This window comes from Plasmodium berghei (assembly GCF_900002375.2).
Source record: "Plasmodium berghei ANKA genome assembly, chromosome: 4".
Classification (NCBI taxonomy): Eukaryota; Apicomplexa; class Aconoidasida; order Haemosporida; family Plasmodiidae; genus Plasmodium; species Plasmodium berghei.
In genome coordinates, this window is record NC_036162.2 from 602,873 (window position 1) to 620,678 (window position 17,806).

Below are 17,806 nucleotides of genomic sequence, written 5' to 3' on the forward strand. Positions count from 1 at the left end.
TGCTTTTTGTTGGTTTATATTTTATATATTATAGATATATTGTCAACTTTATAAATTTCATTATTTTAAATTGTAACAAGACTTATTTATTTAATTAAAAATTATTTTAATTATTCGGAAGATATAATATACATATTAATATACAAAAGGTTGCATTTTCATTTGTTATTAAGTTTGTAAATAAATAATATATATATACATGTATACTTTTAATACCGTGGGAATGTTTGTCCCTATACTTATTTTAATATATGTTTTGAGGCGTTCTCTACACAATTAATATTATATATATGGGTACTCTTGAATTGCAATGATTTAATATTATGATTTCCCTTTATATACGCTCATTTTTTTTTGTATTTATTTTATATTTTTTTTATAAGATTATTTACAATATTTTATTTAATTATTTTTTTCAATATTTTTATATTAAAAAAAAATACATATATATTTCCCCATGTATAAAATATTTAGTGTTTTGTGTTTGAAATTTCTGTTTTTCTTCATTACAAGTTTATTAGTATTTTTACTTATTCATTTATTTTTATTTTTTTGTATAAATATTATTTTTTTATATTTTAAAAGTTAGATATATTTTTCTTTTTTCATTGAAGCAAAATATCAATAATTAAGAATTTGAATATATTTTTATCACTGGAAAATATGTAAAAATATTAAGTTATTTAAGGCTTGTATAAGGAAGATCGGGGAAAATATGAATATATTAATGTACACATATATTTTGAATATATAAGAGAAATACATATATTGGAAAATAAATATGTTAAATGCGAGCATTGTTTTATTAAATTACTATATATATTTTAATAAACATACGATTTAAGAAAAAATTTGTTTTTTTTGGAAACTCAAAATAGTGTGTATTATTATGACAAGAAAGATACATGATGAGAAAAATAACTAATGATTTAATTTGAATTATTATTATTTATATAAAAAACATAGTATATTAAATGTGAAAGTGCTATATACATTGAAATTTTTATTATTTTTCTCTTTGTTTTTCTTTATTTTACTTTATATATATAACATGCCTTATTAATATGTGTGTTAAACTAAATGTATTGTAGTTTTTTAACGAAAAAAACATTGTATAAAATTCACATGACTTGCCGAAGTGACATAATATACACGTATATATTTACACTGTAAGTATATACGTCTTATATAATATTAATTTTTAGAATATAAAATATTGAAATAAAAAAAGAGAAATTTAAGCATTTGAATCATACACATATGTATGCTTACTATATGTATACATATACATTAAACTAGTGGAAGTTTTTTTAGAATGATACATTTATGTAAATAAGAATAATAGTACATTAGAGACGTTTTATTCAGAAAAATTTATCAGTGCGAATTTGAAGTGTGGAAGCAAACAAATATATACAATATATACACATTTACCATATTAATGATATTACATGTTGTGAAATATGTATATGCAAAACTCATCGTCAAATAATGTTTTTGGATCATACAATAACCAAGGGAATAATTTAAATAAAGGTTTATTCGGAAATGCAGGAAATCCATCTAGTTTAACAAATACAAACACCTCCAATTTATTTGGGGGATCGAAGCCACAGCAGACAAACAATATGATGGTAAATAAGAATTTATTTAGTATGGGAACGACTACAAGTGGATTAGATGGAAATAAAAGTATATATGATAGTATGAATAGTCAATCGAATTTAGGTAATAAGAATTTATTTGGGGCATCAGGTGTAAATAATAATAGTATGCAAAGCGGAGGGGGTACGGTTAGAAATAATTTATTTATGAATACAAATAATCAAAATAATTTAAATATGAAAAATCTTTTTGATAGCGGCTCGAATTTAAATAATGCACAAGGAACCAATTTAAGTAATAAAGGACTTTTTGGAGGTTTACAGCAAAACAATCAAAGTTCATCGGGCGGAAATTTATTTGGTAATTTATCTTCTCAAACAAATCCAGGAGGTATGTATAGTGGATTATCACCTGGAGCAAATCAAAATAAAGGTACCGGATTATTTGGGACTTCTGGAAATACAAATCAAGTATCATCAACAACCAGTTTATTTGGAGGTACTTCAACTATGGGCCAAAATAAATTAGGTGGAGTATTTGGTAATTTACAATCAACAGATCCAAATGCTCAAAATAGTGGAAATACTACTAATAGTTTATTTGGTGGAATGTCAGGAAACCAATTAAAACCTATGAGTGCAGGTAGTAATATTTTTGGAGGTATGTCAACAAATACTACGACAAATACTGGAACAAGTAATTTATTTGGAAATAATAATACTGCTTCAGGAATGAACCAAAGTAAACCTGGTGTTTTTTTTGGAAATTTACAAGGCTCAAATCAAGGGACTACTGGTAGCAGTGTGTTTGGAAATTCTAGTAATAATACTTCAGAAATGAGTCAAAATAAGTCTGGTGTTTTTTTTGGAAATTTACAAGGTTCAAATCAAGGGACTACTGGTAATAGTATGTTTGGTGGTATGAGCTCTGGTATGAATCAAAACAAGCCTGGTGGACTTTTAGGAAATTTACAAAGCCCAAGCCAAGGAACTACAGGGACTACTACGAATAGTAGTATATTTGGTAGTTCTGTTTCTGGAATGAATCAAAATAGAGGAACTACATTATTTTCTGGTATGTCCAATACTGGGGCAAGTACTACTAATACGACAAATAATTTATTTGGGGGTACTTCAACTATGGGTCAAAATAAATTAGGTGGAGCATTTGGTAATTTACAATCAACAGATCCAAATGCTCAAAATAGTGGAAATACTACTAATAGTTTATTTGGTGGAATGCCAGGAAACCAATTAAAACCTATGAGTGCAGGTAGTAATCTTTTTGGAGGTATGTCAACAAATACTACGACAAATACTGGAACAAGTAATTTATTTGGAAATAATAATACTGCTTCAGGAATGAACCAAAGTAAACCAAGTAGTAACATATTTGGATCGTTGTCATCAACAACACAACCAACTGGTGCGACTACAAGTAGTAGTAGTACTACTGGTAATATATTTGGTAGTACACAAACAGCAAATCAAGGTATGGGAAGTAATGTTTTTGGATCATCTATGGGAATGAATCAAAATAAATTTGGTAATATTTTTGGAGGAACAAGTGCTAATCAAAGCAGTACAATGAGTAGTACATTTGGAAGTACTGGACATGGAACATCAGGAATATCTCCAACTTCAGCCTTAGGATCTGGTACAAATACTTCAACTGGGTTAGGAGGTGGATTAGGAATATCAAGTGGTGGTATAGGAGGAACAGGAACAAATACTGGTATGAACATTTCCAATCTTACTAATACTACAGGTGGTACAACTACTGGTATTTCTACTATTAGTGGTAGTAGTAATTTATTTGGAGGTTTAAGTTCAACTTCGAATACAAATACAATGTCTTTAGGTGATAATAAAAATTTATTTGGATCTAAACCAGGTTTTAGTCTTGGCACTGCAACTAATATTTCGGGGCAAAGTAGTACAAATTTAGGTTTGGGAACAAATTTAGTAAGCGGTTTATTAAGCCCAAGTTTGAATACAACGACAAGTAGTGGATTAGGTACAAATATTGGCAGTAGTACTACTGGAAGTACAAATTTATTAACTGGTTTAAATGGGGGTATAGGGAGTAATAGTACCCTAGGAGTTGGAGCAACAACATCACCAACTATTGGAATTAGTAGTAGTAGTAGTAGTAATATTTTAGGTAGTAATAATAATGCATTAAATAATACTAGTTTAAGTGGGAATTTATTAAGTAATGGTTCTGGTATGAACCAGACAGGAATATCATTTTTAGGCGATAAGAATTTAATAGGTGAAAGTCGAGGAAATATGCAAAATAACTTATTAACAGTAGATGGGAAAGATAAAAGTAATGATTTGTTAACAAATAAGTTGAATATAAATAAAGAAAGTAGTGAAAATTTGATTAAAACAACAAAGTTTGATGATGATTTAGTAATTAGTAAAAAAAAGGAGAATATATTTAATAAGGCATATGATGATGACAATGATATTAGCAATGATGAAATAAATTTAATAAAAAACCAAGACGGTACATTTTATAATTATATAAATTTAATAATAAATGATAATATAAATGATATTCAAAAAACAACATTTTCTTTACTAAATGATCACGATTCTTTAATGTGGGACAATTTTAAAAGTAACATTTTTAAGAATTTTGTCGATTATTTAGTTAATTTTAAACAGAAAAAAAATCAGAAGGTTATAAAAAGTAATGTATTAGATTTAGACCAACATGAATTTCAAATTTTGATATGGTTATATAATATAAATTCGTATAAGATAGATTTTATACCTTTTAAAAGTTTTTACTATTTATTGTTAAGTGATACAAACTTAAATTATTCTAAGATGTTTATTAGTAATTCTGATAAAAGTATTTTGCCTAGAAATTTTGTTGAAATTAATGATCATTATTATATGAATTATAAGAGTTATTTTTTAAAATCTCAAATAAATAAGCATCATGATAATTACAGTACATTGGATAAAGATGGGATAGGAAATAGTAGTAATGGTGGAGTTAGTGGAAATTCGATATCGATTGGTATGAACAACTCTGTTTTAGATATCGATTCAATATATAAACAGATATTAAAAGATATATTAAATAGTTTATTAAATATGAACTTGAGTATAACTAAAGAGAATATTAAAAAAAAAGAAAAGGAAGAATATTATGAGAATGGTGATCCAAATAATAAAAATAGTGCAAATTGTGGTAGTTATATATATGAGAATTTATTGATAAATTATTTATTTGGTACACTACAGCATTTGCATGACAAATTTTATAAACTCGAAATAAGCAACTACTTATCAAAAGATTTGAATCAGATAGACGAATATTTTGTTGATACCAAATCTAATGAAATATTTTCATATTGTTATGACAACTTTTATAAAAATGAAATGGATAAAGAAAATTGTACTATTCATTTTTTTTTTTATTTTGTTAATATTATGTTTCGATGTGGTAATTATATTGGTTTAATACAGATAATAAAGAATGATGAGTTTATAAAAAATTTAAACATTGATAGCTATTTAAATGATTTTATTATATTGTTAATAAGAATATTATTATTAATATATAACCAAAATAATGAAATAAGTATATTTGAAAATATGAAAATAGATATAGATTGTAGTGACATTTTTAAGAAAAAAATTCACATGTCTAATTTAATTAATTTTTTTCATTCGATTCTTTATTTATGTTCAAATAATATATATGCATATGATTTGCTTTGTATATTATTTTCGGATATATTTTACAAGAAGGGAAATATGTATACAAATAGAGAAAAAAAAATTGAAATGAAAAATATATTTTATTATGTACAGAAAAAAAAAAGAAATAGTAATTATGTTGATAATAATAGTGATCGAAATAGTAGTAATGAAGATAATTATGATAGTGGAGGAGATAATAATAATATTGAACGAGGTAGTAATAGTATCAATAATAATAAGGGAGGGAAAGGTAAAGGAAGTGAACGTAAAGGTTTTTTTTTAGATGTCTTTACAAATATGTTACATAAATCCAAAAAATCAAAAGATGATGAAGACGATGAGCCATTTGAAACTATGGAAATAAATGAAGAAATTGAAAAACTTAACAGAGAAAATATGAATACAAGTAATACTGAAATGTTAGGTATAACTAATAAGTATAGTTATAATTTTGAATATTGTAATATTGAAACAAGCATATGGATAGAATTAAGCTTATTTTTATCAAAAAATTTTGATCTTTATGGTAGTAAATTTCAAGAAAACTTTGATATCCTTGATACAAATTTAAGTTACTATAATTATGATGATGATAACAATGCATTTTTAAATGATACAAAACACAGACGAGATATGATAAATAGTAAAATAGAAGAATTATTTATTTCTATTTCAAGTTGTATTATAAATGAGAATAGAGAATATTTTTCAGTGTGTTCAAAATTACGTGCTGATGATGTTATAAATAATTTTATTATTGTTGATGGAAAAATATCAGAAAAGGTTAAAAGTAATGTATTTAAAGTTTTGAGAACAAATTTTTTATTATATATAAAACTATTTTATTATCTTTTATTAGTAGGGAATATATATGTAACAGTTGGATTTTTATCATGTATATCAAATAACATTCAAAGGATATTATTGGTTTTAACGATATTTTTGCACAAAAACAATGTTTTTGAAAATAGCAAATTAAATAATATAAAAATAAAAACATTAGGATTTTTAAAATTAAAAACTGATAATAATACAATTCTTTATAATTCGAAAGATATTAACGATAATGTTCCAGCAGGCTCAGACAATATGAATTTAATACTTTTAAGTATGAATAATACAGATATACCCTTTGATTATTTTTTGCTTCGAAATAATAATATAAATATATTATTAAAAGCTAGTTATTTACTTAATTTAAAAACGAATATATGTATTAAATTATTAAAAAGCATAGTACAAGAAAATCAAGGAATATTATTAAATGAGTCAATAATAGGTCATATTAACAATGATGGAAATATATTTTATGGAAAATTACATGATTTTTTATTTTTATTTAAAAATAAAGTAAAAAGCCGAAGAAATGTAAAATGTTTTTTTTTGATGCATTATGTATTATATAAAAAAAAAATTTATAATAGTAATATTTTGAGGAAAATTAGAAAAGATATTGATAATGAGTATCATTATAAATGTAGAAATTTCAAATTTGTTCAAAATAAAAATATTAACACACTGAATAAAATATCTTTAGATAATTCAATTATAAATGTTCATTCTTCAATTTTGTATAAAATATCTCAATTCTATTCAATATTAGCATATTTTGCAAATCAGAGAAAACATTATATAGTATCATTTATATGTTATTATATACTAAATGATGAGCAAAGTGCCATAAATTCCTTGTTGAGAATATACAATGACGAGCTTATATACTATTATTTTAATAACGAGAAGGAATATGGGTATATTCGAAAGTGTGCTTTTCGATTTTACCATTTGGCAAAGGTTAGTATTGATTTCTTATATTTTCTCATGTATACCAGTTTTACCAAATAAAGAGTACTAATTTTTTACATTACTTTTTTTTTTTTTTTTTCTCAGAATATGTGGCCTTCAAATGTCAAGCTTGAGTCAATCGAACAAAAATCATACTTAATTCTGAGCATCTTATTTATGAAAAAGAAAATGTTTGAAGAAGCATTTGCTATTTTTTCACTAGCTTTAATACCTGATAATATGTTAGAAAAGCTTTCAATTGCAGATTATTATAACATTGATTTATCATCGAACTTTTTAGTAACTTTAAGAGAATTATGTAAAAAAAATTACAAGGTATAACCTATGTTATGAAAACTGTATATGCAGTTCGTACTTAAATTTTGTCATTCTTATATGTATTTCTTATAAGAGAAAAAATATATATATGTGCTTCATATAATAGATGTTTTTTTAACAGTGAAATATATTGTGATTATCGTTTTGTGTTTATGATTTATTTTGTTGTTCAATTTGTTTTTCCATTTTCCTTTTACAGATAAGTGAATTGGTTGATCAGTCAACGATTCGTTCAGTTATTAAATTTTTGTTGCCTATTAAAGACAAGTTAGATGCTCAAGTTGCTGAAAGTATTAACTATTTAGGATCCTTAAGCTTTTAATATAGATATTATAATATCATTTGTCATTTTTTTAATGTTTGTATTTTTAAAATTTGTTCTGTCATTTATAATTTGTTGATATATACAATATTAAAAAAACCGTATTAAGCGGGTATTATTTACATATGCATACAACTGCAATTACAAATAAATGTGCATCATGAATTTTGTTTAATTTATATTTAAATATTTTAGCAAAATGCATGCACTACTTTTTATGTATATCTCAAATGCATTAAAAATATAAGTTCAAAAAAATATGCTTATATGCTTTATGGAATATAATAACCTTTTAATACTTTGAAAAAACATGTTTTAACATATTGTTTTAAAAATAAATAAAATAAAAATATATATTTATGATGGCCTGTTACTCAAAGGATCATGAAATCTTTATTTTTATGTGATTATTGTAACGGACTATACAACAGTGTATTTCCGATTTTAACATGAGACCATATCATATGTGTATGTTAATTGTATCCTTAGAAATATAAGAAAATAAATAAAATTTGATAAGTCTCAATAAATTATATTTTTTCAATGTTCTCAAAGAAATGATAATAATAAAAGTTAGACTATGAGGTTTTTGTGTTAATGCAAAATAGTGAGCAAACAATTTATTAATACAAAAAAATATATGCGCAATATTTTTTCAATGATATAACAAAATGGTAAACTGCAATATTATTAGTGTTACATGAGTAATTTAGAGAAAATATTAATCTTTTGTTTAATGTTTCATGAAATTTTTTTTGTAACACGAATAAATTGAATTATTTAATTGCATTCAATATTTTATTTATAAGGCTTTTCTCTGTTTTTTTAACAAAGGAGTAGCCTGTATTTTAATTGCATTTTGTTAATTTGTGCTATTTTTGTTAATGAAAAAAAAAATATTACATATAATAAGCTTACACATTGTAAAAATATTTATTGCATAATTTAAGAAAACATACATGTGGGACTATAATATATATTCGTTTTTATAACATAATATAAAAAATTAAATATAGGAATGTATGAATGTGAAAAATAAATAAAAGATGAGTTTCGTTTTTTTGTGGAAAATATATACACGGAAGTATTTATAAATTCAATTATTTTCTGATATTATTTGATATATTATTTACTTTTTACCTTTTATTTATCGGTTATTATTTCAGCCTTATTATGAGCGCGAATTGAATTAAAAGCCGAAGAGAACAAAAATAAGGATACGGTATATATATAGACTAAATATGTATGTTAAAATGCAAAATTTAAGGAAAGTATTAAAATTAAATAATGGGAATATAAAAATTGGGAATATAGGGGGGTTATACAGAAATTACAATAGTAGTAAAACATTGTGTGCAAACCCAGATATCAAACATATTCATAATATGTACAAATTAAATGACATATATTACAACAACTTGAAAATAATAAATAATTATGATGAATATTATAATTTAGTTATAAAAAATGAGTATTTTAAGGATTATTCAAAAATGAGGAATACATTTCAAGATGATCAAAAAGGGTTCAATAACAATACATATATGTCTGATAATAAATCGGAAGACAGTAGAAATAACACCATATTAAATAATATAGAAGATATGAATAGTGACAATAGTTCAAAAAATATAATTTCATCAAACGATTTACAAGTATTATATTTTGGTAGTTATGAAAATAACACTAGTATTATATTATTTGAAAAATTTAAAGACATAATTGAGAAAAATCGAAAATTACAATTTATTTTTCTTGATGTTAATGTGTGCCCACAAGGCTCATATAACTGCGATGTAAGATATGTCCCATGTGTTTGTTTAATATATAAAAACCATATATACAGAAAAAAATTAGAAATAAATTATGAAAAGCCTATTGATGAGAATTATTTAAAAGAATTTTTAAATGAAGTCCAAAAAAATATAGACTTTTTTCATTCATATAATAATAAATATATATATAGCATAAAGAAACAAAGCAACTATTTAAATACTAAATATATAGACATTGATAATCAAAATATACATAAAGAAAATTGGAATACCTTTTAATTGGCTGATACATAAAAAAATAGGATTGAATGTGGATAATATAAGTTACCTTTTTTTATTACGAACAAATTACATTGCCCGTGTTTAAAATATTATATATGTGCATTATTTTTCGTAAACAATGCTATTTTTTTGTATTTATATAAACAATATATTATTTATATGTTTTAAGGATGTATTTTATTCAATAATATTTTCATAGTTTTCATATATTTCTATATTTCCTACTTTTAACGTATTTTAAAATACACCTATTACCATATAAAAATATATATTTTCTATATAACTAATCAATGAATGTAATATTATCAATTTAATATGGTCAACTATTATATTTTCACATTTTTTATACATGAAAATTATATGGAAATAGCGTTAAGTGAATTTCTATTTTGTTCATGTGGAACATAACATGATACCATATAAAATGTACATTATTTTTAAATAATATCTTTGTTTATTTTAGAGAAAAATTAATTAAATATTTTCTTTTATAGTTCTAATTACAACGATTAATATGAATTTGTGCTTTTTAAAAAGAATAAAACACATCCTAGGATGCACATATATATATGTGCAATGCCATTAATTTGTTTAATATAAAAAAAGTAAAGGAAAATTATTATTAAGATTAATATTATAAGCCCAATAAAATGTACGAATTGTTGGAAAAGTAAGGTATAGCACTTCCAACTTTTACTAAAGTAAAGTTTCTTAAATTATAAAAAAAAACTAGATAGTTTATGCATTAAAAAAAATTATATTCGAGCTTACACTTCTTCATTTTTTATTTGATTTTGTTTACATTCAAATGTGTATTTAAATGAAATTTCGGGCTTTTATAATATTTTTTTTCTTATAAATTTATATATTTTTAATTTTTTTTGGGGGGGGCATAATATATTTTTTAATGTTGGAACTATTTCTCCGTATAACAGGCAGGAATCCATGATATGCTATATTTATATATGTATAGTATTATAGTGCCCAATATATATACATTTATAAAGGATATAAAAATGTTGAGATTTCTATTAGTTTTAAGGGGCAATATATTATTTCAATTATAGAATTTATTTTATTATTGTTAATTATTTTTCATATTGTTTATGTGCAAAATGCATAAATATTATTTGTTCTGAGTGTGTTATTTTTAGAAACAGTTTTTATTAAGGCATATTTATTCGCATAATTTTTCCGAAGAATTATGTATTTATGTACACATATGTATGTTACATTTTCAGTGCCAAAATAATGTTATATATATATAATAATAAAATTCTGCAAATTATTTATAAAAAAAAAAAAATTAAGTATAAAAAATAAAATATAGTTGAATAATATATATATATGTATTATTGAGAAAATCGTTCATAAATATTAGGGACCACATAAAAATTAATGAAGGATGCACATTTGGGGGTCATATTAGTGTATGAACATATATTATATATATATGCATGATGGGGAAAAGGGAAATAATACTTAACAACGTTAGTAAAAATATAAAGAAGAAAATATGTGTACTTAAAATAGATGGTGTTGATAATATTACCTTTACAAATAAATCTGCTTCGATTATTTACAACAATAATATAATAAATGCGTTAGAAATAGTTGATACTATAAATAACATAGGTATTAATGGATATTTTATAGAAGATGAGGATGTAGAAGGGAATGGGGGGAGCAGTAATGATATTATTCGGTTTACTTTTTATGTAAATGGTAATTATAATAATAGTGAAACTGCGTGTGATAGTCAAGTTAATATAAGTCCATGTGTCGAAGAAATGGCTTCGAAAGCATGCGGAGATGATTATGTTGAATTAGGAGGACATGAAAAGAACGAAACATATAAAAATAAAAGTTGTTGTGAAATGAATAATAAAGGTAATAAATTTAATGTAAATGAGGATAAGAAATTTGATCAAAACGGAATCGAGAAAAATGATTTTAATTTGAACAAATATGCTTATAATAATGAGGCCAACGGAGATAGTAATAATAATTATATAGATCAAGGGTCTATATATAAATATAAAGACAACCTTGAAACAAATTGTGATATTATTAATAAGTGTAAAAATAAATGCAATGAAAATGAAGGAAATAATATAAATGAAAAAATTGGCAAAAATGATAAGGATGACGATAATATGAAAAAAGGGAAAAAAACGTATGATGTATTTAATATTTTTCGAAATATAACAAAAAATAAAAAAATAAAAAGTAATGATAATATTCAACCTGAAAAAAAAAAACTATTAGATGATACTGAAAATGTATATAACGAAGATACAGTTAATCTCAAAGGAATGAACCATAATCAAGCTTTTTATGAATATGAAAATTATATAAGTAATAATGAGAATATATATATATGTGAATTAAGAATATATAATATGACATGTAATAGTTGTGGAAATAAAATAATTAATTTTTTAAAAAATAAAAATTTAATTATAGACGGTAATAGTTTTGCTATTGACGATAAAATCAAGTTAAAAATAAACATTCCTGAAAATATGAGTAATTATAAGAATGATATATCTGATGGAATTAAAAACAAGAGTAATAATGTAAAATTTTATGTGAACAAAATAATGTCTGAAATTAAAGATAGCGGATTTAATAATGATTTGATAGATTTATATAAGTATGATAATGGAAATGACAATAATTTATTTGATATAACATTATATATATTTAGAGATGATATAATAAAAGCTTATAATTTGTTCGTCCAAATAAAAGGAGTAAAAAAAGTAGAATATGATATACAAAATGAATATATTTATATTTTGTATGATCCTGATATTATAGGGATTAGATGCATGTTAGAATTACTAAAAAAAAAAAATAATATTGATGCATATTATGATGAAGATAAAGAAAAATATTTTAGAAGTACAAAAAATAATGAAACACAAACATCTAGAAAAGTAATTGAATTATTATGTTGTTTTTTTATAAGCATTATTATTATTATACTTAATAGTTATCAAATGAGTATGGGGAATATGGACAATTTCTATGCATATGGAAATTATAAAAATTATTTTAAAACATTCAAATTTGTTCGTAATTTAAACAACGAGCATAAAGCATTTAATAATAATTTTTTTGAACAAAATAATATTAGTTTGTCTCAAAACATACCTTTTTCTGTTTCGCATAAAATGGACAATAATTATAATTCTAATGAAAATGTAGATTTTCGAAAGAAAAAAAAACAAAATGATGACGAAGAAAAAATTAAGAAAAAAGAAGAAATAGCTTCGAATGCAGACCTTAAAAAAAATATTGGCGAACAAAATTTAAATGGCGAAAAAGACAATTGTAACCACATTAAGAATTTTGAAGATTCTATAAATGTGGAGCAAAACCCTTTAGACAATATGAAGGGAAAGCATCTTCCGGATGATTTTATGGAGGAAACCTTCGAAAAGAAAACATCGAAAGATATAGATAAGGATAATATAAAAACCTATATAAAGGAGACAGGAAATGACGATCAAAATAAGGATATTGAAAATGTTGAAAGTTTCAAAAAAAAGGAAGGGGATGATAAAAATAAGAATAGTGAAAATGTAGAAAGTTATAAAAGAGAGAAAGGAAAAACAGAAGAAGTTGATGAGGAGGAAACTTTTTTGTTTGATTTTACAATAGATAATAAATCTTCTAAAAATTCTGAGAATAATAAAAATTTAAAGAAAAATGAAAATTCGAAAAAATTAAAAAATTTCTATGCCCGTTTTATGAACAAAATAAAACCAAAAAATGTGGATAACAAAATGGAATTGCTTAGAAATGATAAAAATGAAAATAATGTCAATCTTGAAAATAATTCTAATGAAGAAAATAATGTAAATAAATGCAAAGAACAAAAAGCATATAGTAATGATAAAAAAAATTGCGAAAACAATGAAAAGGAGAACAAAACTCGAATAAGGAAAGATAAATCATGTTCAGAAAAAGCATGGTTGAATATACTTTTAAATAAATTGTTACACATATTTATTGATGATAAAAACTTTGCGGGTATTTTAGACAAAAAAATATTTAGTGTCTTATCATTAAGATTATTATTGATATATATATTATCCTCAATTATATATTTGTTTTTTGGTTATAATTTCATTATTAATGGATATAAGAATTTAAAGAATAATATAATAAATATGAACGTCTTAATTTTTATTAGTTCATCATTTTCATATTTTTATTCGCTATTTCTTTTAATATCATGTTTAATCTTTTCAATAAACATAGATGGTATTCCATTATATTTTGATACAGCTGCATTATTAATATGTATAATAAAATTAGGATCTGAAATCGAACATTTTTTGGTGCAGTTTTCGAAAAAAAAAATGGAAGATTTATATGAAAAAACAACAAAGCATGTTAATATTTTAGAAGAAAGACATAATAGCCAGGAAAATAATAGTAATTTAAATAAAAAAGAAAAAACAAATAGCTCAAATAAATTGACAAAGAAAGAAAGTTTTACATATTTTGGAGATGAAAAAAATGATGGAATTGGAAAAAGTGGTAGCAATGATATATACAATTGTAATAAAAATAAACCCTCCAAAAATTTCCCACTTAAAAAATATTTATTAAGCAATACAATTGATAATGGAAAACCTATTGATTTAAGTAAAGATATTGATAAAATATGTTTAGAAGGGAAAAAAATAAATTTAAATGATTATGTAATTAAGAGCTATCCTGTAAAATTTATCCAAAAATATGATTTATTAGTTTTTTATCAAGGTGAAACAATATTAGTAGATGGAATAAAAATTAATGATGATGTTACAATTATTAATGAAAGTATGATAAGTGGTGAATCAAATGGAATAAATAAATATAAAGGTGATAAAATATATGCTGGATCTAAATGTGCTGAAGGGATATGTATACTATATATTTCTGATGTAACAAAAAGGAACTATATTGAATATGTTAAGAAAATTTTAGATGAAGTAAATTCTAAAAAAACAAATCTCCAATTATATGCTGATAAGATTGCTAGTATTTTTATTCCATTTATTATAATATTATGTATTGTAATATTTTTAATTTGGTTTTATTTAACATATTTTGGTTATGTAAATATTAGAAACGAAAATTATTTTAAATTAAATAGATTTTTATCTTGTGTATTTTTTTCGATTCATTTTTCATTATCAGTTTTATGTGTCGCATGCCCTTGTGCAGTAGGTTTAGCCAGCCCGTTGTCAATAGCTATCAGTTCATATATATGCAGTAATATTGGAATTATTATAAAAAATATTAATATTTTTGAAATCCTTCTTAATTGTAATCATTTTATATTTGATAAAACAGGGACATTGACAGTTGGAAAACCTGTTGTTAACAAAATTTTTATTTCAAATAATTTCGAAACATTTATTGATCAGTTATTGAAGGATCGGCCTGGAAATAATTTAGAAATCGATTGGGAATATGCAAAAAATGTTAAAAATATGTGTGCTATTTCAAATAATGACGAAATATTATGGAATAATAGTAATTATAGAGACGGTGAAATTGGTTTCTTTAAAGAACTGACTGGTTCCAAAAATATTTCGGATATTTACAACAAAATAGAAGATTATGAAAAAGTGGAAAATTGTAAAAATGGTGAATATATGGAAGTATATGAAATGCATGATAATGATCCTTCGAATCTTCTAAAGCATTGTAAAGGAAAAAATGTGAAAAATGGTAAAAAATGTTTGAATTATTTAGAAAGCTTTAATTGTGCAGGTAAAGATGTCAAATTTTATTCTTTTTCAACTGAAAATGATAATGAATACAAAATGAGAAAAGCAATAGGATTGAAACAAAATAGACAAAGAGAAGGTGATAAAAAAAATAGAGATGAAAATGATATGCATTTTAATTGTAGTGGAAAACAAACATTTTTAAATTATTTTATGTCATTAATAAATTTAAAAAAATACAGGCAATATAACAATAAGAATATTAATAGTAGTAATAAATATGATAAGTCATTTGATAAATCGTTAAAAGAACATTTTATAAATAATTCTGTTGTTGAATTTTCTTCGGATGATGATTCATATTCTAGCGAAACAAGTAGTGAGTATAATTTAACTGGATTATACAATAATAAAAATTATTCGAAATATGAAAATCATGGAAAATATATTGATAGCAATTCTGACAATCACTATGATAATAATCTAATAGACGTTATAAATAATATAGGAAGTAATAATATGATAAATAGTTCAAATAATTTATCTTTTTCTGATGAAAAAGATTTAAAAGAGAAAATATGTAATTGGATATATTTATTTTTAGGACTAAGTTTAAATATCGAAAAATATAGTAATCATTTATATGCTGAGTCTATTAATTCTTTTATTAATAGATATTATTTTATAAATAAAACATATGATTTTAATAATATAAAGAATGAAAAAAACCAAGGAATTACTGGTATAATAAATGAATTGTCAATAACTATAGGCACGTTGTTTTACTGTTATACAAAATATAAAAATACTTATTGTAATAAAATGGAAAAAATTTCTGAAGAAAAATTAAATATAAAAAATTTTGAAAAATATTTATATTCTTGTGATTGCAGTGTGCATAAAACTTATCAATTTTTATATAATTATTCTAATAGTAAAAAAAATGAAAGCCATAATATGATTTTTATGGGTATTGAAGGAATAATAGTTGGTTTTTTCATTTTAGTAGATGATATTAAACTGGAGGTATTTGATTTAATTAATCACTTAAAAGAAGAGAAAAAACAAATTTATGTATGTACAGGTGATAATTATACTAATGCTATGTATATTTCAAAAATATTGGGAATACCAAAAAGCAACGTTTCTTCAAATACTTTACCTATGGAGAAGGCTCAATTTGTTAAGAAAATACAATCTTTGAACGATGGTAATTACAATTTTGTTTTACATATTCATCCTTTACATTTATTTGTGCATGTATATATGTGAGTATACTAGGTTATATGTATTTTATATTTCACAAAATGATGTGCATTTTTTTTTCTTCAAACAGGAAAGGTATGCATTATTGGAGACGGTATAAATGATTGTTTTGCCTTGAAAACTGCTGATTTAGGATTGTCATTATGCACAAGATCAAATATTGTAATGGACAGTGCAGACGCATGTATTGTTGATAATGATATAAGTGTTATAACAAAATTATTTGAAATAAGCAAAAAAACCATATTAGTTATTAAGTTTAATTTTCTTTTTTCTTTCTTTATTAATATATTTTTTATTTTATTGGCAAGTGGAGCTTTTTATGCCATAAATTTTGTTTTCTCGCCCTTTCATTTCACATTCTTAATGTTTTGTAGTTCAATTATTGTAATTTTATCGTCCCTATCCTTGAAGCTGTAAGGAAAATGCCCCCCAATATATATATATATATATATATGATAAATAATCGTTATTAGCTATGTGTATACTTGCATAACTATGTTTAGCATGTATATATAATAAATTGTATAGACATTTACGTGTTTTACATTTTTTACACATTTATAGGATTCTGAAAAATGTATGATTGGGATTCGTAAGGTATTAAAAGAGAAATCAGTTTCAGAATGATGAAAAAATAAAAAAAATGAATAAAGAAAAGATTATACCGCTTTGCCAAATTTCATTTTATCTTATATGAATGTGTTATTTTTATATGTGATAGTATTTTCAAATATATGAGATTGTATATATAAACATTAAATTTCCTTTTTTTTTATAAAGCATAAAATATTTGTTGAGTTATTTTTTTTTAATATGTGCATAATATTACTATAGGAAAAACATAACATTTTATTTTCCCCTCATTAAAATTTACAAAACTATGACACATAAAATATATATTTATATTGTACAAAAATTGTGTGATATATACGTAATGAGTTATAAAACTTAATATAGCAAAGCTGAATT

The 17,806-nt window shown here is 23.1% G+C and overlaps 3 protein-coding genes across 3 annotated transcripts; all 3 read left to right on the forward strand.

Moving 5' to 3' along the window:
* Positions 1 to 1,463: 1,463 nt before the first annotated feature.
* PBANKA_0416300 (nucleoporin NUP221) lies at positions 1,464 to 7,776 on the forward strand (the record flags this gene model as incomplete). The annotated part of the gene is made up of 3 exons (XM_034568208.1): positions 1,464 to 7,124; positions 7,221 to 7,451; positions 7,654 to 7,776. The coding sequence occupies 3 exons, from the start codon at positions 1,464 to 1,466 to the stop codon at positions 7,774 to 7,776; spliced, it is 6,015 nt and encodes a 2,004-aa protein (XP_034420220.1).
* Positions 7,777 to 9,017: 1,241 nt separating this feature from the next.
* PBANKA_0416400 (conserved Plasmodium protein, unknown function) lies at positions 9,018 to 9,830 on the forward strand (the record flags this gene model as incomplete). Its single annotated transcript, XM_034568209.1, has 1 exon — positions 9,018 to 9,830. The coding sequence occupies one exon, from the start codon at positions 9,018 to 9,020 to the stop codon at positions 9,828 to 9,830; it is 813 nt and encodes a 270-aa protein (XP_034420221.1).
* A 1,460-nt stretch (positions 9,831 to 11,290) lies between these two features.
* PBANKA_0416500 (copper-transporting ATPase) lies at positions 11,291 to 17,420 on the forward strand (the record flags this gene model as incomplete). Its single annotated transcript, XM_034568210.1, has 3 exons — positions 11,291 to 16,778; positions 16,905 to 17,250; positions 17,402 to 17,420. 3 exons carry the CDS (start codon positions 11,291 to 11,293, stop codon positions 17,418 to 17,420), a joined length of 5,853 nt encoding a protein of 1,950 aa, XP_034420222.1.
* Positions 17,421 to 17,806: the final 386 nt, after the last annotated feature.